General features: G+C 38.6%; 1 protein-coding gene across 1 annotated transcript in view; it reads right to left on the bottom strand.

Annotated features, from left to right (window-relative positions):
- The window catches only part of SLC8A1 (solute carrier family 8 member A1), a gene marked incomplete at its 5' end in the record, with an annotated part of 321,178 nt that overhangs the window by 52,484 nt on the left and 245,916 nt on the right, over nucleotides 1-22,778 (bottom strand). Inside the window, 5 exon segments of the mRNA NM_001170958.1 lie at nucleotides 2,308-2,407; nucleotides 6,540-6,670; nucleotides 17,352-17,369; nucleotides 17,799-17,819; nucleotides 20,397-20,500. Coding sequence (NP_001164429.1) covers nucleotides 2,308-2,407; nucleotides 6,540-6,670; nucleotides 17,352-17,369; nucleotides 17,799-17,819; nucleotides 20,397-20,500 — 374 coding nt within the window.

The raw sequence follows: 22,778 nt of genomic DNA, 5'->3' as shown, positions 1-22,778 counted from the left end.
GAGGAACAAAATGGCTGACATGGGATTACCTAGTTTGAAAATTAGAGAAGAAAATCCTATTTACAAAATTTCATTTTTGTTTAGCAAGATATATAGACTCAATTTTGCACAGAAAATTGCTTGGGAAAAAAAGTCTCTCAGTAGAGCCCTTTAGAAGCAATTTAATATTTTTAATAAGGCAAATCTTTTGATTCTATTTGGCCATGAAATCTTAAATTCCAATGCAAGTCTCTCTTCAATAAATGCTGCTTTACAAATTTTATTGTCTGTTTAATGACCTAAGAATATTAACATTCTTTAGACACTTAAATGTAATCATAATGACAAACACTGGGTTTTTTAAACTGCCTTTCAACTATGTGTTTGCCATTTAATGCCTATAAACTATGAGTGTGTCTTTCTGATAGTTTGTGTTTCAAAATTATAAAGTCAGTTTACTCAGAGGTCTGCAAATTTCTAAGCAACTGTGCCTTATCACCAAGCAATCATTTAGAAACATAAAACATGATACATAGTATAACCAATAAGAACACTGGAGGGCCTTTGCATTTCTTTCATTCACAGTGAAAAAACATGTGGGCAGGAGTTAGTCCCATCATGAAATTATGACACCATCACTCCCAGAGAGGTGGCCGGGGCACTTTCAGCCAAGAAAGCAACTGAGGCCTTCCTGTCTGCATCGATGTCATCTTGTCCATCTTGGCTAAAACTGCAACCCTACGAAAGCTTCCCTGCATAGTTTCCTTGTTCTCCATGACAGGCCCCCATCACACATACATTTTAACTTTTAGTCATCTTACTTGCTGCTTCCTCCATTAGAATGTAAGCTTTACTTGGGCAGGGCTATTTGTTCATTCACTATCAAAATCCTGGCACCAAACACAATGACTGTTACGTAGGAAAATGAATGAATGAGATCAGTACCTGGTCATTATACAAATGTTCATCTGTCTGCAGCCAAGAGAAACCTGGAAGCTATTAGGAGTGCTTCACTAAGTCTTGGTTGTTTTAATTGATTTTCAATTCTAATATGTCAAGGATCAGAAGACAAATTGGTTATTTTTCATGTTGTCTAGTATTGGCATCAACAGCAGTTTTTGACTGTTCACTTCTTTTCTCTATGAAGAATCAGTATAGCCCATGCCTCAGATGCTAAACTTACAATTACAGAGATGCATAAGCCATAAAGAGGGAGCTTCCTTCTCCTATTAGAGCTTAGGTGTAAATTTCAAACCCACTCTCCAAGGAAGTTACCCCTATTTAATGTTCATAAATCCCATTGTATACTGAACTTCAAGAAATCAAAGCATGATTATAAACAGCACTAATATTAAAAGGCACCTTTTTTTAACCACTCTGTTTCTACAGTACTTGAGATATCTGTCAAATTATCCCACTGCAGACTGGAAAAGGGGGGCTGTGTTAGAAGTCATGGCCCAACTGTCAGTGATGTGTCTCTACATTTTACAGTTTGGTAATCACCACTGAGCAAACTCCAACTTCGTGCACCAGCTGCAACATGAGAAGATGGGCCTGTGCAGATCTTTAAAGAGAAAGAGCCAGAGCAGATGGACCAGAAGAACATCAACAAAAATCCCAGGATATGGTTGCTTTCATGCATTTTCGAGAGGGGATTTCCTCTGTGTTTACACAATCACGTAGAGAGTGGATAAGGTTTTGACAGCCCACAAAGGGGACACTTTTTTCCGTGTTTAAATCCCTCGGGTTGCTGTCTCCTTGAGTTTGAAAAACACTTCATTTTGCAGGATTTTTCTAAATAAGACACTGCACTGTTGTGTGTGCAGGAAGAAACAGAGTGTGCTTCTATTTCCACCTCTAGAGCCAGTGCAAGCAGACAGTTGTTAAACACTGTTGCAGAGAGCATACAATGATGCAGATGGCCGAGGCAAATCACCTGGACGCTTTCCTTTTGCACCTATGATTTCCCTCCTTTCTTTCTGACCTTCACTTGGCCCCTCTGCTTCTTCCAAGGCCTTTTCCAGACAAAGACTTGTGATGGACCATTAGTGAATTAGGGACACAAAAGGCTTGAAATTTATCTCATCTATTTCCAGAAAGAGACAGATGCAACATCAAGAAAGATGTCATGTTTGAAGAAATTTGCTGCACTGAGATAGTCTATTTTAGTCTCCAAAATGTGTACATATGTAACAGATGCATTTATTTATCTTTAAATTTTACCATGGATTTTTTTTGATGCTTTGCCATTGACCAAGTCATCACAATGGGAAAAGTCAGTTCCAAATGGGCCATTTTAACTTATGACATACAGAGAAAGGTACTCACCAGCACTGACAGTGATAGCTTCAATGAACTGCTCTCTCCAGCTGTTTGTCCCAACCACAAGGGCCAGGTTTGTCTTCTTAATGAGTTTGTCCACAGTACTCTAGAAATGTTAAAAAGAATAAGATAAGACTGCTGCGTTTATTAAGGCTTGGGGTACTCTAAGACCTTGTTGGTTTTGAACCCCCAGAGTTCTATAAAGGGTAGCAGATGTTAGGTTCAGAACAACTGCATTGGCATCAAACACTATTACGATTATGCAGACAAGCATTGTCATTAGTTGGAGACATTCTGAAATGGAAACTTCTCTATAGCAAATACAAGCGTCCTCACTGACTGGTGGCCAATGAGGAACAGCCTCTGTGTTCAGAATAACAAATGTTGCAAAGGTCCTTCCATTCCCCTCCAATGCTTTATGAGATTTGCTTCTCTACTTGTCTCATTTTAGTGTACTACCTGCAATTGAATTAAGGCACACCCTGCCAACATGACATATCTGTGAATTATGGGAAACAACAGATTCTAAAACCAAAAATTGATATTTTTTTGTTAATTTGGGGGGGGGGTTATTGGTGAAATGCCACCCAGTAACAGAGTTTCAAGGTTGCTTGCTGCATGATCATCAGTAAAGGATTTTTCTTTGGCTACCCATCTGGTCAGCCTCATAGCTGTTACAGTTCCACTCTCAGCCAATTCCTGTTGCAAACAAGAAAATACAGGATAAGACAAAACAAAGTAGTTTGATTATTATGGTTTAGGGAACACCGCAGTTTACCTTGCATCAAATTACCTTTACCATGCTTTACTTGGGCCACACTGCTTGCCCTTTGTTTTTCTTTCAACTTTTTAAGCACTTCGTTTTGTACAATTAACACTCTGTGTGTTCCAAACTCAGTTGACAGAACAACAGGAGCAGTCAAGCCTTCACAAGCAAACTAAGTAAGCAGGTGTACTCAAAGCACTATCACAAATCACGGCAGCTACAGGGAGAAGGCTCATTTCCAGGACCATGAAGCGACTCTTCCAGAGAAACGACGACATTGACTAGTCTACCCAACATCCGCACACACTTACTGTCAAGGCATCCTCGAACTTCCACTCATTGCAAAGAGGCAGAAAACATGTATTATTTGTCTCAGCTGGAAATCTGTACACGTTTAACACAGTGTACCTGAACTGACTATGTCTCGAGAGGCAGCATTTTATCAGCTAACTGGGGTAAGGGAAATGCAGCGTGAGGGGGCTTGTATAAAAGGCACAAATCAAATTATATTACCAAGCATGTTAGTTCAAGAAGAGTCACAGGAATTGACTTGAAACACTGAGGAGATAAATATGAAAGGGCCCATCTCCAACTGGCTCGAGTTGTATTTGCAGCATTATTCTTGGCTGGATTGCATGTCCTTAGGGTGGTGACCTATTAGCTTCTAGCCTGGTATCTAGACATGCTGGTGCCCCTGATAATAGCTGTAGCAGTCACTCTTGTTGGCTACCATAACTTGAAACACATGACAAGCATCTGCCTCTTCTCTCTCAATTCAGCCATATCTCATCAAGTACTCTGAGCATCTTGGTGAAGCCAATTCAAAGTGCTGTGTGGAACAGAACAAGAAATGACCTTGATTTTTCCTATGTGTAATGGAAACTTGGGGTGGGTCTCTCCAAGGGGCACTATTTGTGCGGAAGCCAAAGAACAGAATCTCATCATGTGAGAGATAAACAACAGAACAGATAAACTGTCTAACAGTTTAACATAAACTTTTCTCAAGAAATGCCTAAGAACAATTTTAAAGATAAACTAAATATTTAAATAAGCACAAAACCCATGGTAGTTAAAACATCAGTTCATGTTAATCCTGTGGAACCATGACAGATTTTTCCTAGGACATAATTTGCATATGTATATATCCTTCTTTGACCTGTGGGAAACAGGCTAGTGAATGAAAAGGAATTTGAAGTTCAGACACCTGAACTCAGACATTATTCTTTATATTTACCTGGATGCCAGTCATCCTAAATATCAGTGATCAGCCTCTGCTGCACTAGGGTTCCAAGAAAATGTGTAAACTTCACCATCAGCAATGAGTGTTAGTAAAGCTATGCCTTTAGTCAGCATAGAACTCAGTGCAAAAGCAGAGTGGGGAATTATGAGGTGGAACCCAGGTCTGGTTCTCTAATCATCTCTGGGAGCTGAAAACAAGAATTACTTTAAAAAGATTTATTTTTTTTATTTGAAAGTCAGAATTATACAGAAGGAGAGATAAAGAGGGAGATATTATATCTACTGGTTTATTCCCCAGATGCTACAACAGTTAGTGCTGGGCCAGGCCAATGCTAGGAGCTTCATCTGGGTCTCCCACATGGGTGCAGGGGCCCAGACACTTGGATCATCTTCTCCTACTTTTCTCAGGCCATTAGCAGGTAGCTGGACCTGAAATGGAGCAGCATGGACCCAAACTGATGCCCATATTGGATGCTGGTGTCACTGGTGGCAACTTAACCTGCTATGCCACAATATCACCCACCTAGCATTGGATTTTAAAAATAGGTTTTTTTTAGAAACAGATAATCGGGGCCATTTCAGAAACAGGCCTGTAAGATGCCCTGTAGATGTCAACAGTTACTGGTGAACTCTGAGGAGATGAAAGCAAAGGGTCTGGGAAGCTAGTCTAGGAGGGTAAGTACCCCCAACAACTGTACTTTTGTAGAGACTTGCGGACTTCCAAATTCTCAGGTTGTCAAAGAGGGCTCTGTATGCAACAAAGATTGAGCCATGCCTTACTCAAGGAAATCACTGTGATTTCTCTTCCTAGCTTGGGTGCATGGAAGGACAGGGTTGGGGGTTATCTCATGAGAGAGAGAATAAACCACTCCCTGTGAGAACCCAGGGAAGGGCAAGCTTGCTCTGGAAATGCCTGCTTGTAGAATTTCTGCTGCAGTAAGTGGCACGAGGCTCTCTGATTCGACGGGGGAAGAAAGGATGCATGAAAGAGATTGGACATGCTTGAACAAAGGAGCAACAGATTGGTCCAAAGACATGGGCAGTCTGAAATCCTTGTATCTCTGGAATTACAGGCTAGTCCATGGATATTCACTGAGCCACGTTCCAGATAAAACAATAGATGGGTTCTGCCTAGCAAACATTGGTTCCATTGTACGTGCTGTCTCCTCTTATTACGGGAATGAGTAAAAGGAGGAGTTAATAGACGCTCAGTGGCCCAAAGGAGATAGAGTAATTACACTTTATCTTTTCAAAAATCCACTTTAATTGCAAAGAGATTTGGCTTTCACCTGTCTCCTATCAGGCACCTCAATCTGTGAACCAGGTTTAAAAAATAACAGACCCACGCTCCAGAGGAAATACTGTGGCTTCTAAGTTGGTGGTGCCCTGATTCCCCCTTTTGGAACCTTCAGTCTGGTTTTTCAAACAGGAGCAGAGTTTGCTTTTGAAAAATAAGTGAGGAAAATCCTGCTTTGTTGTGGGTTTGTAATGCTGGAAAGGAAGAGAGAGGACGTACTTTTCCTGTCCCACTGCAGCAGAGAGGTGTGGCTCCTCTTAAGATCTCAGAGTGAGAAAGGCTGAAAGGTGGGGGTGGGGAGCAGAAGGGGCAGCTAAAGGTCAATAGGAACTTTCACCTCAAAGTCATAAGCTCACGGCAAGGCCTATGTTTTCAACCTCTGAAAAAATGACTTTCATTACCTGGAGAACTGGGAATGCAATTTTATCAGCTCAAGTATAAATGCTGGTTGTAGGCACTGAACCTTCAGTATGTTGACTGCACTACAGTGGCTAAATCTAATGAGAGCTCGTCAATGGGATGTTCCACTGGGAGAGATTACTCTCCCCCTTCTAAAACAAAAGCCTCCTTTTTTTCAGTAGTGTGAATGCTCTGCTTCCAATAAACATAGACTTTTCAAACAGACTTTTTCACACACAAAACACCTGTATGTCTTCCTTGCTATTGCTTCAGACCAAGCCTTCCCTCTGATTCTGTGCAGTGACAAATGCCACCTGCTGGGCCTCATCCCTGATGCTATCTGTTTACGGGATCTCTTAGTTCCCTGTTAACTCTGTAAACCCGATTTAGTCTGAAGGCCTCTCAATTAATGAGCAAATTTCTGAAATCAAATCTATGGTTCTTTCCAAATGGATCTTACATCTCGGGTCAACACTCTGAATGGTCTCGTTCCCAGGGTGTGCCTCGTCTCTGGGTGGGCAGTGTTGGTGGGCATACCTTGAACTCATAGGATTCTTCAATGATCACTTCCAACTTGGTGTGTTCTCCCAAGATGGGGCGCCCCATTTCTGCAATGCGCCTCTCCTCTTCCTCTTTGCTGGTCAGTGGCTGTTTGTCATCATATTCCTCTGTGAAAGGGAAGGCAAGACAGTGAACAATGCACACCTTTGTATTTGGAAACCCCTGGATCCTGCTACAAAAAATAAACAATGAAGAAGGAAGCCCCAAAAGATCTAGAAACTGCCCCTTGGTTAAAGTTGCAGTCTGGAGGGGAGAATTGGTCAGAGATTTGTTGTATTGGGCAGCATATCACTGTGACAGCAAGAGATTATATTGATTAAGCTCATGTGGAAGTGCAGATGAGGAAAAGTATTGCATAGGGGTGGGTCACTGAGACACAGTCAGTTTGCATATTTTCTGGGCTGAAGGAATCACCTAGCAGTTCCCTGTGATGTGGGCTCAGCTTCCTGTTTGTACACATCAGCATGTGCCCGAAGGGAAATACAATTAAAAATCCTAGAGTGACCCTGCGGGATGGAGGACTGTGGCCTCATCCTCTCCATTTTCTGAGGCCACAGAAAATTCCCCAAGGACAAAGAGGTGTCAGAAAGGACATTCTGATCTTAGCTTCTCTCTTGCCAAGAGCCTCTGTTGAAAGTTAAGCAGTAAAACATCCACTCGATGCTGGAAGCTCTAGTTCTCCCTTTCTCTGGTACAAGGCTGAACTATGTCAGGAAAACCTTGACCTTGCTGAGTAAACAGGGAGGTCGAGGGTGGAGCCTGTAGGGTATTACCATTCATTCAATATGTGAGTGCAATTATATGCAAAACCACCACATCTGGCACACACCAGGAGAAGCTAGTAGGTGGGCGCTAAGAAGATGTTAACGGATCTGAGTCCCTTAACGAGGGGAAGCTCACAGTTGGCTCTCACTGCTTGAAGTTCATTAGGCTGAATTACAGAGCGAGCAGGCCAGGCACGTGGGAAGGCCAAGTGTTCGTCATGTAATCAGCCTTATCCTTCAGGCTCAGGATGCTGGAACAAGATGGGCAACTTCCCATCAGTGTCAAGTGGAATGAACGTCATCTCCAAGGGAAGACCTCGGCCCTGCTGCCCTCACCTCCAGGACTCCAGATAGACTGCTTTCCTCCAATAGGAGTGTGTTGACTGAGAAGACGTGCAAACGAGAGGGTCTTCTTGCCCAGGCTTTCTGCCTTCTACACATAGATATCAGCTTCTGCAGGGCGCTACACCGCCCATACTTTCTGAAGACCAAAGGCTCCCTCTGCTGAGGGACCGTACTGTATCTCATGAGGAAGAGATATTAGCCCCATTCATGGCTCTAGTCATTGTTGCAGAGTTCCTAAGAGAGTTGTTCACAGTAAGGGCAGGTGGCAGATGTGCCAAGATTAGCTGTAAGTATTTTATATATCAAGGGTCAACACCAATGAAAGGCAAGAGCAGAATAGAGCCTGTCAATTAATTCTTTAGTATGTATTTAATAGTGTTTTCCTAAGAGGATATTTTACAATCTGCTTTCCCACTCCAGTGTCACCAAATACACTAAATGAAGATTAAATATAAATGATTTTGGACTGCCCAAAAGCTGTTGACTGTTAGCAGAAGCAAAACAAAACAAAACAAAACAAAAACAAACAAACAAACAAACAAAAAAAAAAAACTGAGCTGTAAAAGTAGCAATAGTTCTTATACTATACTAGGATTGGGATGTGATGACCCAAGGGGAGGCAAAGGATTCTGATTGGAATCTCTTTTTCCTTGCAAAATTGTGTGTACCCAGTTAATGGGGTTGGCTGAGATATGTAAAATTCAATTTACACATTGCTCAAATCAATCATATTTTGATTCCTCTGCTTTCAGATCCTTGAGCCTAGAATGACATTGGTAGTTTTCAGAGCAGCAGGGTATATTAGTGTCTTTTTCCAAAATGCTGGCTAAATATGTATGTTTTGAAGGCTTATAGTGAAAAAAAGTGTTTTCCCAGAAGTAGTCCTACAACTTGGGTAGCAATTTGAATTTAGACATTTTTCAGAAGAGGAAATCCAAAACAGACACATGAAAAAATGATCAGGATCACTAGCTGTAGGAGAAATGCAAATCAAAACCACAATGAGGTTTTACCTTACCCCAGTTAGAATGGCTTTCATACAGAAATCAACAAACAACACATGCTGGTGAGGATGTGGGGAAAAAGGCACCTTAATCCACTAATGGTGGGAATATAAACTGGTAAAACCACCATGGAAAACAGTTTGGAGATACCTTAAATATCTGAATAAAAACCTACTATATGACCCAGCCATCCCACTCCTGGAAATTCGTCCAAGATAAATGAAATCAGCAAATAAAAGAGTAATCTGCACCCCTGTGTTTATTGCAGTTCAATTCACAATAGCTAAGACATGGAATCAACCTAAATGCCTGTCAACTGAAGACTGGGTAAAGAAATCTTGGGATATGTACTCTTTGGACACAGTGGTAAAAAAAAAAAAAAAAAAAAAAAAAAAAAAAAAGAAAGAAATCTGGTCATTTGCAACAAAATGGATGAGTCTGGAAAACATCACACTAAGTGAAATAAGCCAGTCCCAAAGGGACAAATACCATATGATCTTCCTGCTCTGTGATAACTAACAAAGCACCTGAAAGGAAGCCTGTAGAAGTGAAATTGACACTTTGAGAAGCAATGACTTGAACAGCCCTATCTTGACTGTTGAGGAACAGTTTATTTATTTTTTTTTCTTTAATGAAGAATGGGACTGGCAATGGGAGAGGGAGGAGGAGGTAAGGTTGGGGTAGGGGTGGGTTGGTGAGTATGGTGGGAAGAATCACTATATTCCTAAAGTTGTACTTATGAAATTTGTACTCATTAAATAAGAGGTTCCTTTGGGAAAAAAAACCACAGATATTAAGGGAGAACATTTATAATATATATGTTTATAATATATATGTATATAATATATAATTATATATTATATTTACATAATATATTATTTTCTGAGTTTACTTATAAGTGACAGATTGCTTTTAATGGAACTCAGTGTAATTTAGGTAGAAAAAAGAGACATTATAAAAGAAATGGAATGTGGTCCTACTGTTTAGTGCAGCACTTCACAAAATAAAAGTGAGAAATATGGATGTTTTATTAAATGAAATCAAATAATACAGTGAGTGAAAAGTTCTTGATTTTTTAAAAAATATTTATTTAAAGGCAGAGTTAGAGGGAGAGAGAGAGAGAGATCTTCCATCTGCTGGTTCACTCCCTCAGTGGCCACAACAGCCAAGGCTGAACCAGGCTGAAGCCAGATGCCAGGAGCTTCATCTGGGTGTCCCACATAGGTGACAGGAGCCCAAGCACTTGGGTCATCCCCTGTTCTTTCCCAGGCCATTAGCAGGGAGCTGGGAATTGAACAGGTGCCCACATGGGATGCCAGCACTTCAGGGTGCAGCTTTATCTGCTATGCCACAATGCTGGCCTTCAAAAGGTTCTTTTCAAATAATCTTTCACTCTTTTGTTAAAAAATAAATGTTTATGTTTTATAACTAGTTTCTAATGTTTGGGTTTCCACTATTTTAAGATACAGGAAGTAGTTCTCAAGTGTAGAATGTTATATAGAACCTAGTTAGAATTCAATAACATGTTTTTTATTTATGGCAAGTGATTGTAGTTTTCCTTGTGTTAGTGACTTAAAGTTGTGTTATAAAAACAAATTCAGTGAAGTAAAAATGAGAGGCAATGTCAAAAATTATATTAAGTAAATAAAAATATAGTTGATATGCAACCAAAGTTATAAAAAAAGGTGTGAAAATGACAAAAATTTTGGAGTCTTATCAGATTTCATACTAAAGAAAAGTAGGGTGCCTCATCTCTATCACCTGCTAAACTCTTAAGACAAATCACATTTCTCTCCCCTTTCTATCTATTTGGAAAAGATTTCTTATTTCCATCTAGTTAAATCCCACTTATTTTTCAAGACTCACCTCTTCTTACATAAAATTGATTACCTGGGATTTAGCGACTACCACTGGAACCTTAAATTAATAAATATTCACTGTGTATACTGAACAGGAACATACTCAAACTTCTTTAAAAATTCTAAATTACCTTTACATACAATTATCCAGAATATAAATATACTGGAATAGAACAATATGTCTCACTGTCTTTGAACTGCCCTCACATCCACCAGAATCTGTCAAAATATATGAAATGCAGATTCTCAAAAAAAAAAAAATTTCTGTGTGACTCTCCACCTCACTGTTTGTACTTCTTTTTTGCATTATCCATTAACAAAGGCCATTCATTCATTGGATCTATGCCATTGCACACCCTTCATCTATGTGAGCACAGCCATAGTTCTCCTCACCCCAAGCCCCCAACTTCCAAGAACTCATTTGGATGACATATAGATGGCATGAAGATGGACAACCCCCAGTGTAGCATGGTAAAGGCTGAGGTATCAGAATAGGGAGCAACTAGCTCTGCCCAAGGGAGTTAGAGCCTTGGGGCGTGCATAGAAGCAGCTTGACAGGAGAACCTGTTGACAGGAATGCCTAGGAGTGGTGAGGTAGGGATGAACTCCAGGAAGAGAGAAGTCAAAGTAGAAAGGCACAGCATCATGGAAGGGTTGAGGCTATTTCTACTTATTAACTATCACATACATTTAAGAGATAAATATATTTTTGTGTAATTGAGAGATGGGAGCTGGGTAAAATCCTATTTTATTACTTTACAGTGATGCTAACAAGTTAGCCTTTATGTTTTAGGTTGTTTATATTGGCCAAAAAGAGGGAATGTTCTACTTTTGAAAGTATTCTCTCTTCAGAAACCTTTTATTGTACAGGGAAATGGCTTAACCACCTCTTTTTGATCATCTATTATGTGTGTTTCCTTTTCATTTTGAGCACTGGATCAAAAGCAGGTCATCTCACTATGGTCCAAATCATTTTCATTTATCTAGTGATGCAGTGTAATATGTTGTGGTTTTGGTTATGGTTCTCAAATAGGGAAAATTAATTCTGCCTGTGCTTTTATACTTATGCTTTTAAACTCACCATATTTTATTGAGAAGTTGGGAGTAAGTTACATAACATCACAGTTGTAACCACGCAAAACAACTTAAGGGCCAAATGTATAAAAAGCACCCACTGTTAAAATCAATATTAACAGGACACAGAACAATCCTGGGATAAAAGTCACCAGTGGATGATCTCCTTTTTCCTAATCGATTTTGAAAGCAATGACAAATGAAGAAAGCCAATGGGTACCTAGGATCTGGGAAAAGCAGAAGTACGAAAAGCTGCTTAGAAGCACTCCAGTTGTAGATCATTTCTAATGCTTTCTGTAATAGTCTTTTGAAGCTTCATTGTTGCCAGAGGTGAAATGCTGAGAGTGGGGATCCCTATTAGAAGCCAATATAACCCATATGGTCTATCTCAATATAGAGATCTGTACTTGAGCAGCTGCTGTTGCTACTCATTCACATAGTCAAAATTTTTAATCTTAGTGAATAATGTAGAATTTGGAAAAGGATTCTAAGGCAAGTGATGAGACTATGCGCTCAGCATTATTTTGATCTTTCATTCAGAACTATGCTGACAAGTCCAAAAGCAGAGGTCTTTTGAGTTTTCAGTCCCTGACCACTCTGAGTAGAGCTTACAGAGACTGGTACTTTTATTTCCATGTGGAATATTCTGGAACAACTCCATAGTCAGGGCTGGATTTTTGTGATTAATGGATGGTGGTGTGGGACATGAGGATGAGGGAAGTCCACTGCGTTGGGCAGGAGCGTTTCTACTGCCATGGTCAGTGATGGACAATGATGATGATTGCAGGGTAAATATCCCTGTCCTCATACAAAGACTTAGTGAGAGTAGATGACATCCAGGCTCTGAATCTATAGTAGACCTTGGGTACTTGTGTAACCCTCTGACCACTCTGTCAATTTTCTTTTCCCCTATGGAGAAATCTTACAGATGTATAAATGTGCATTATCTGGATAACATCATCTTACCTGGAGGCAAAAAGAAGGTCTCTGGGAAGAAATAGAGCTCAGAATTTAAGGATCTTCACTACACTAGGAATGAGAGACTCTTGAGTAAGAGTTATTAGCAAGAAATGTGGAATATATGGGAACTTGAGAGGGAGTGGTCATTGGATCGATCTTCTCTGTAAGTTGGCCCCCATTCCCAGTGCCTCCTGTTCTGCTCTGCTGTGGTTGTATTTTGTTGCTAACCCATTGGAACCTCAGCTGCCAGAGAAGCCACTGCATTCCTTAGCCATATTTTAGAGAAAGTAAAGGCTAACATGAATTTAATGTCAAAAGACATAACACTTGAAGGCTGGTTTTCAATGACTTTGACAAAATGAATACCTGCAATGGTGATTACAGTAGAGGGAACAGGATGGTCTCTAGCATGGACTTTCCTCAAGACAGGCTGGCCTAGCAAAAGGACAGGTGGGAAATCAGCAGAATGGATTGCATTGTTTTTCTGTCATATCTTGTGGAATTAGTAAGCTTAACATCACACCAGATGCACACATTGCAAGCAATGTTAGTAAGAGGACTAATGATCACAAATCACACTTTTGTGTCAAAAACAGGGTTTTGGTGGGGTAGACTGATGCAGATCACTGCCCACAGATTGGGTAAGCATTCCATGAGTAAAACCAGATTATATGAATGAATCACATGCTGCAAAGTAAGAGAGACATCTGCATCCCTGCAGGTGTTTGCAATAGAGCACCCAGATCCCTCAAGTTACTGCTCCCATAGGAATCATGGTACAACAGAAAGAACTTGGTATAATGTCAGTGTCCTGGTTTTGAAGTCTATTAGTGCTAACAGTATAGCTTGAGTAGGCTATTTCTCCAGTTTTCCCATGTGTAAAACGTGGATAACAGTACCCACACTGTCTACATCACAGGTTTGTTTAAAGGTCAAGTAACAAAGCATCTGGGAACATGCTTACTACATTTATTTCCTGAGAAGTCTGAATAGGAAAATGTTTTATATATTTGCAAGTTTTGCAAGGAGAACTCATCACAGCAACTGTTTGGATTAACCAGGTGTGGGGTTTTCATTGAATTCCTGTTTCAAATGACTTCCAGATCCACCTGCTGTTTTCTTTGACCAAGAGCTACCCAGAACTGACCTGGGAATCATGAGACTGGGAGTCAGTGCCAACTTTGCCATATGCTTGCCATCCAATCCTGGGAAAGACATTCTTCTCTTGAGACTAAATTTCTCAATTGTAAAATGAATTATAGTTGAAAGGGCTTTGTACCTCTAACTTATGGAGTGATGAAAGTGTTATTTTCACTGTTTGGCTTCCTTTCAAAAGGCATGTAAATGCCTTCTTATGATGATGAGTATAATATAATTAGAGGAGTAATATTAAACAGGAATATTAACTGCTATAGAGTTTTAAGGGAATCCTATAGCTATATACCTTAGATGTTCTGGGAATCAAACATCCTTTCCTCTCCATATTGAGCCAAAATACTTACTTTTTAAAAATCCATATATATGTTTGCTAGCTTGCTGCATGTGGGGTTCCTCTAATTTTTCATGTGACTGGAATTCACAATGATAGTATTAAGAAGACACAGCTAGACTTCAGATTGAAAAGGTTTTCATTGTGAAATTTTAAAAAGTATGTAGGAAAAATGGGGGTGGAAACTAGAACAGTGATAGGGTGAGAAAAGGCGTCAAACAGTCTTGAATATAAAACCAGAGGATCTGGCTCTGTGTCTTGGATAGGTGCTTTGGAGTACACCAATCAATTTCTTGGAACCTTCATTCCCTCCCCTATAAGTGAGAACAACAAAATATTATTCCATAAGATTTATGAGCAAATGATATAATGGATAAGAAATGTTTTATGGACTCTAATGAGCTATCATAATAGGGTGTTTTCATTTCATATGACAGGAAGTTCAAGGGGAGATGAGATCATAAAGTCCAAATAAGAGTTTTTCAGTGAGGCAAGGTCCAGGAACAACACGTAAAGATTTGTAAAATCCAAAAGCACCTCCATGTACTGAATGTCCATCACTAATGAGATCTCTGAAATACTGGTATTAGGCTGTGGGCCACATGACTTCTTTCAATTTTCATATATCCTGCTTCAAATTTAGGTATAGTCTCAGCTGCCCAAGTCCACACAAAATTGGTCATAAAGTCTAAGGGCCAGATAGATTCTTCTCTATTGCCTCTACAACTCAAAAGTCTTTACTTCAAAGCCTCAAAGTAACTTCAAAGAAAACCTCTGCAGTGCTTAAAGCAGCTTTTCACTGGGGAGAACTATGTTTTAGAACCTTCCTCAAGGGCATCAGTAGAGTGGATCCAGGACATTATGGCATGAGTCAGGAAGAGTCGTGTAAGGTGACCCTTTTCTAGGAAAGCAGGAATGGCCAGCCCAATGTAGAAATTACTAGAATGTTCTGGAACATTCTTTTGTTCCAACTGCATCCATTTCAAGTCTTGGGAGAAAGCGATAATAGAGAAACTATGATTTCATAATAAAGTTTCAGTCACAAGGAAGAGCTTAATGATCAGATGATAGCAACCTTTGGAAGAAGTGACTCTGTCATCCTGAATGTAAGATGTGGCCAAGGTAGGAAATGTAGGATTTTACTGGGCAGATATTACAGAACTTGGTGTGACAAATTTCTAAGAAAAGAAAATTAGGATCTCATTACCTGAGATATTGAAAGGGAAGATGATTCAAGTGGCATAGGAAGAAAGCCCTAACAATAAAATCCTGATGTATTCTATGATAAAGAAAATAGGAAAATATCTATACACATGAATGCATTTAACTGTATATTCTATAGCCAAACAACATATTTTTAGTTAAGATCTCATTACCAGGCTGCATGAGATTGATGGTGCTGCTGAATAAGTCACTATTTCTATAATGGTTGACTTAAAAATCATAATTACTTCAATAATGTTATGAAGGCTGGTTTGCCAAATTTCTACCTTCTTCAAACCTCTCAAGGATAATTAATTTATTTTTGGGCGAAAGTATCAGAATATTTCTAAGATGACTAAAATTTGTTACAATGACAGGGTGAGAAAAAATTTAAAAAATAAAATTTCTGCACTTGGATTAAAAAAATAACCTTCAGTGGTGCAGATAGGAAATATGACTGGGAGAGCTTCAGTTAAACCAGATTTAAGAAATCCTGTATGAGGACTTGTCCTATTTCACACTTTTATCCTTTTCAATATCTGTGTCTCTAAGTGTCTATGAATCATTTTGTCATTAAATGCTGTGTCCAGAGAGAAACAGTAGGGAGCAACAGTCCATGTGAAATTTCCCATATATAGAATGTTCCATTTTGAACTGAATCATGTTAGAACTGTTTGTTCATGAATTTCCACTAATACAACCCAATTCTTACCTTAGTATTTTCATTATTAGTAATTTTGGAAATATTTCCTTCTAGACATTTTTGTTCAGCAATATGATTTAAAAATTTTGATATCTGCAGAATACATTACAGATTTTTGATATTTATACAATATATTGGGAAATGCCATTTAGGATATGGGATGTAGGCCATTAGAGACATCTTCAACCTGCAGCTCTGGACAAATAAGAGCTACTGTTTGATATTTGTCTTCCTCTTTGAATCTGGCACAGACAACTCTGAAAGGGTAAGAATATTTTAAGGTCAACAGAGCATGCTGCAAGGTAATGTCTTTCGTTTGTACAGAAGAAAATAGATTTAGAGTTGTGCTAAATAATAACAATTAACAGGGGGCTGGCGCTGTGCTGTAATGGGATAAGCGGCAGTCTGCAGTGCTGGCATCCAATATGGGTGCCAATTCAAGTCCCAACTGCTCCACTTCTGCTACAGCTCCCTGCTAATGTGCCTGAGAAAGCAGCAGCAGATGACCAAAAGCGCTTGAGCTCCTGCATTCACAAGGGAGACCCAAATGAAGTTCCTGGCTCCTCACTTCAGCCTGGTGCAGCTCTGGCCATTACATCCATTTGGGGAGTGAACTATTAGATGGGAAATCTCTCTCTCTGTGTCTCTCCCACTCTCTGATTTTCAAATAAATAAGTCCTTAAAATGCTATCAACACAGGGTGATATGATTTTGGATTTAAAGGTTTAAAACATTCTCAGATTTTATAAGGTACTTTATAATGCACTTCTAATATTACTCATTACCATGTTGTTAATACTAAGTCCTAAGTCCCCAAAGAGGAGCTCAGAACGGCTTGATAGAATGAGTGGTAGGGGCTGTTCTGTTTTCTCTGAACTTGGCATTATCTATTATGAGTACCCTGAGCTTATGCCACTTAATAGTCTTGAATATCAAATCCTATGTTTATTTAAGGCCAGCAATTGTTTTATTTTATTATTTTGGTATTCTTGCAGCATCTATCAGGGTATGCTGCACATCATCAGTGCTATGTGAATATCTGCAAATTGACCAGTGTCAAAATAAACAATCACAGATTCTCTGTAGGAATTTTCTTACAAACACAACACACACATGTTATTAATTTGAAAAATGTTAAGTGTATAAAACTAGCAAGAGCACACCATGTGCCACAGTTACAGGTTAATGCAGGTTACATAAGATGTGAATTCAATTTGTTTTTAAGGGTGTTTGGGGGAAAAGTAAGAAATATTTTTAAATTATCTTACCATACAGATATTTTCCTTTATTAAAAGCAAATGAAAATGAAATTATTTTTAAAAATTAATATATTGAGGAAAAGGCAGAAAAATAAAATTGGATAGGATTAGACTTTCAAAATTCATACCTGTTATTGTGAAGCCACCTAAAAGAGAAAAAAAAATAAATGTTAAAATCTAATACTCTAAGTAACAATAGTGAAATCCAACTGCCTGACAACCCACCCAAAGTAAAAATGCTTGCCAAAATTCTATTTACAGTTAAGAAGATATGTATGAAACCATCCATTCATGATTGAATCGCAAATCATTCTTTTAAGATTCTGAAGTTTAATGCACAAACTTAATTTGTGTGCACACCTAGGAAATCATTGATTTTTTAAAATGGTTGTACTAAATTAAAAATGTAATATAAACTATACTATTTGACCTTAATAAAAATGGGGTAAATGGCCCTAAGCAATGATCTTTCTAGCAAATCAATAGATAAATATCAGAGAGCTACAATATCACCTAACAGAAATGGAAAATAACCTAGAAAAATGGAAAGGAAATGCAAGAAATGAAATGCTTACCAAGCTCATTCAATAACAGGGCTGTGAAGGAAATAGACAAAGACAAACACAGAATAAGAGACCAGATGAATAATGAAAGTAAGAGGAATATCAGCAGAAAGAAATCCAGGCAGATCTGATTAGAGTGGTAGGAAGCCACTGCTACAAATTGGTGCACCCCAAAGAAGTCTGGCATTGGGAATATTACCAAATCAACAATCCCAACAAATTTCTGTACATGTGTGTGATTAAAGACAAACAAGGTAAAAAATTCACTTTATCTATCACTTTTCACAATTAATAAGGCATTTCTACTACACTATGCTTACACATAGTGTACAGATCTGTTTTACCCAATATGTTAGAAACATTGTGTGAAGTTAATTCTGAAAAATTCGAGACTTCCTCATTAATTATTACCTGAGAGTTAGTCAATCCAACACATGGAAGACTTAAGTTACCTAGGATCTCAGGTATCACACATTTTAATCAATGAGAACAGATAAAATATTCCAGAAAATTCCATTTTGGCTGCCCTGCCTGGAAGGGGACTTTGGCCCAAGAAAAAACTCACTCTCTCTCTCTTTCTCTCACTCTCTCTTTCTCTTTCAACATTCTAATGGATGACATTTTGGCCACCAAGAGCTGTTTATGTTTTTTAATTCTTATAGCTTAAGAGTACCAGTAATTAATGCCTATTTGTGTGTGCTTTCCTGTGACTTCTGCACATTGACAGATAATCAGAATACTTCTAGAGGACGTATAACTCCAAGGAGACTGACATGTCAGGGAAGTGTAGAGAACATACTGTATTTCAGGTCAGGTTGTGTGCTTGAAACCCAGACTCTACTATTTATTTCAGCAAAAGCTTCCTGGGTAAATGCACAGAATAAATTACTTCGAGTTATAGTGCAGGCGGGAATGTTAAAATTACTGTTTTAGGCTCAGTTTTCCATCTAATAGGAGCCACGTTAGAGGATTCTTTCTTACACAAGTCAGTACTTTTTATTTATAGTGACAAGAATCCACTTGGTGGGTGCAAAACTGGATAATGCTATCAAGGAATTTTAATTTGCTTTTACATGAGAGCATATTTTACTAAAATGACAATTGAAAGAAATGCATCCAAGACACACTTCCTTGAGATAAAAGACAGTGCTTTGTGGGAGTACATTTAGGAGTAAGTGCTTTTGCTTGTGCGCTAATGAGGCATTTTTGATCCCATCTTTGTAAGATATCAGCACAATTTTCTGAATTTGTTTTTCTTCTGTATCCTGCCCATGGAGCATTTTAGATAGGCTGCATTAACATAGGTCCTAAGTGCTCCTTTTTCCAGTACTCCAAAGGCTCCTGTCACCAATCTGAACTTGATTAAATCAGGAACAGAAACTTTTTTTGGGAATGAATTCTGAGGTCAATGAGTTCTTATAAATATGGGGCTTCCCCAAAATGCTGGGTCTATATAGGAATTAATGCTATTTTATTTGTACATATAAATGTATAAATTTCTTGCAAAGTGATTTATCCAGTCATCTTCTCTTAACAATTGTTTTCATGCAATTAATAAGAGCTATTCATACGTGGCATGTGTGTTTTACATATATAGTTAGATCAATAAGATTCCTTTTTAAATAGCCACTATCAGAGAATTGTAATAGGAAACCCTAGTAATAAAAACTACCTATAATTGATATATAATTGATATACCTATAATTGATTCATATCTTTATTTAATGCAAACTATATAAAATAGGTATGGAATAAAAACATTAAAGAAAATTACCTTCTTTGTTCAAACATTTCTAGAAATATAAAGACAAGTTGATAAAACCTAGTTATAAAGATACTGTTTATTACTAGGTATATTAAAAAGTCATTAATTCTATAAGGGTCAAAAGATTTTGGGACATATACCTGGATAGGTCTTAAGTAAGCATTGAATTCTTACCGAAGGACCGTATCCTTTCAACTAAAGAAAACTGATATGACTATGGTTTCATATACTTGAATGTGGTACCTTTTAAATGCTATATTTGTCATACCAAATGAGCATGAAAATATTGATAACACTATTCTTTAAGGATCTTTGTTCTTACTCATTTAAAAAAAAAAAACCTGGTTTCTCTAAAGAATCCTAATTATTGAATTCTGAATTTTCCCATTAGTTGCTCTCAGGCCTGTCCACTACTACAAACATATACTAAGCAGGTTTTTTTCTTCCAGTTGTTATTGAGGTTTTATTGACAAGCTATGCAATAGTATTTATCACTTATGTTTTTAGAGGAAACTTACTAATTGGAGCCACATTTTAGAATGGACCCCAAGCAATGAAAACTAAGTACATTCTTTAATATCTAACTTAATATCTAAATACATTCTTTAATATCATCATTCAGGATTATTGCAATCTGTTCCAATATTTATTAAATCAGGTGGCAAGGTTAGTTGATTGGTGCACTTGTCAATTTGGGAAGGGAAATGAAACCACTAAAGCTTCAAAGGCAATGAAGTATAGTATTTGGAAGCCAAGGAAGAGGAGAGAGTTAAGTGTGAGAGTAGGGAGACACGGAGAGAGAAGAGTACAATTTCTCGCTGGTATGTCTTTGTATACTCTCACACCTTTCATTCCTCTTCTTATCCATTTTGGTTCCTCAAGCACAAGGGAGAAACTGCACTCTTTCTCATATTCCTCACGGTCAAATATTCTAATGGTAATGATCTTCCTGTGGGAACACAAGACAAAGGCAAAACAAATGGTTGGAGTCACACACTCATGCTTAGGTGTCCACCAAGCCGAATGTTACTGTGATGTTATGGAGGGAGAACTGGCAGCACATGGGCCTCCTGACGTATGTAAAAGGGCATCTTGGGTACTTTCAGCTGGCCTCTGTTAGGCTTCCTTTGCCAATTTATCACTCTCAACAACTCCTGCCGCTTCGGTTCGCAGTCAGGTAGTACCTCAAATTGCGAAGGTAAATCAAACAGTTGGCTTAATTTTGAAATTGCATAGCATCTGCCCCAGTGTTCTCAGAAACAGAGGCTTGATTGTGCTGAAAATTAATCTCTCAGACCTGTAATATGCAGATGGGTGAAAACTGGCTGCTATGGCTACAGGCATGGCCCACTGGGGCCCCGGGTGAGACCTATGCCCTGTTACATAGGTGGAGGCATGTGTGCATTGTTAAGTCATGTTCTGAAGAGTGCAGGCATCCAGGGGTGGCACAGGCCAGCAGAAGCTGTTGGGCTCCGCCCTGGAGCAGCTCCCCCACCTTTCTTCTCACTCATCTCCACCAGGCGGGGCTCTCCAATCTCAAGGAAGAAGGTCTTGTTTTTCTCATATTCCTCATCATCAATTACCTTGACTGATATTGTTTTGCTGAAACAGAGAAGAATAGAAATTGACGAAAAGGAGGAAGAGGGAAGACAAGGAACACAGAGAAGAGGAAAGCAACGTGAACCAGTTGCACTTCTAGACATACAGCAATTGAGACACTTTTGTAGTGTGTTTTCCCTTCAAGAATGGAAATACAGTTCTGAAAGATTGGACAGGTCACACAGTGCAAAGCACTCCTGCTTGGGGTCATACAATTATTTTGGACCAAGTATAGCACTCAATAGCAACAGGTTCATCATCATCATCATCATCATCATTAGGCAGAAAAGCAGAGTAACATGGAGCACACTAATAAGAAAAGAAAAACACATTATTTGGTAAAAGACTTATTCATCGGCTGATGTCTGAGCTGTACCTTGGAATTCACTCTTTTAGAACAAAGCAATATATTAACAGCGTTTACCTGAGTGAAAAGCTTATGGGCCATTTTTTCCCCTCTTTGTGTTTTAGTGTATTTCCAAACATCATGTTTTTGTTATAACATTTAATTAATAAATGTATACAAATCACAAAAGAAACAAGAAGCCTTTTATGTTACCCTACCCAACATCTTAGAATTCAACTCTTATGCATGTTGATAAGATCTTCCTCCTAGACTGAATAGGAAGTTCTTCATGCTTTATTTGCCTGTCTAAAGCTGGAATTTGTGGCCTTGAAGCAGCTATTTTCAAAGTGGGGTGTCAACTGGAGAGAGTCATTACGTTGTGGTTATTTTCTTCCCTCCCTGAAGGTAAGTTTGAACTTTCACTAAATATGCCAGTCTCACCACTTTCAAACTTCACTGACACAGCAATATATTTCAACAAGAATCATTCCTATAATCCAACCTTCAGCAGCTCTTGCCCTACAGTCCTATGGCTGTGAATGACTGACAGCAGGAAGGACAAATGCAAATATTATGCAAATCCTAACTTCTTGTAAGCACTCTAGATGTCTCTGAAAATAAATCAATCTAATATTGCCTTTTAAGGGGCTTAAGTATCTCATGGATGAATATTACTTATTCAGAGCCCCCTAGCCACTGATTTGTCTTTGAAAATTATTTTAATAACATTAGCTAACACCATTTTAAAGTAAAGCTTCCTGAAAATATTTTTATAGACACAAAGCTTTCATGGCATGGGCATTCTTTAATTTTAGTAGAATTTTCTAGGTTTTCTGCAAATAAATTGCTTCATAATCTTTTTTTTATTTTATTGATCAAAGTCACCTGGTTTCACTTAGACCTATGTATGGCAAAGAGAGGCTGTATTCCTCTCCAGTACAAATGTGGCACTGGTGAAACTTGCTTTTAATTTTCTAAATTTTCCAGCCTCTCGTGCCAAATGCCTAAGTCTTGCTTTCCTGGCTTAGCCTTATAGAAATGACATCAGATGTTCATTCTGGTCCTTTGGAGCCCATAACATACCCTCTGTACCTCAGTTAAAAAAACATTCCTGCATGATACCCACATCCCCACTTCTCACTCCTGAGCAGTAGGAGCTCATGAAAGTGCTCTTTCTACCTTGGTTCTTTCCCCATCGACTGAGGCAGTAATGATAACTATCAACTACTAAATCAACAATGACTCTTCTAGGATAAGTATTCTAGGATAAGTATGATAAAGT

This window comes from Oryctolagus cuniculus, chromosome 2, assembly GCF_051225735.1.
Source record: "Oryctolagus cuniculus isolate XC-2025 breed Fujian yellow rabbit chromosome 2, ASM5122573v1, whole genome shotgun sequence".
In the NCBI taxonomy this organism is placed as follows: Eukaryota; Metazoa; Chordata; class Mammalia; order Lagomorpha; family Leporidae; genus Oryctolagus; species Oryctolagus cuniculus.
The sequence above is the reverse complement of the archived record's forward strand: the minus strand, read 5'-3'. Positions and strand labels throughout refer to the sequence as shown.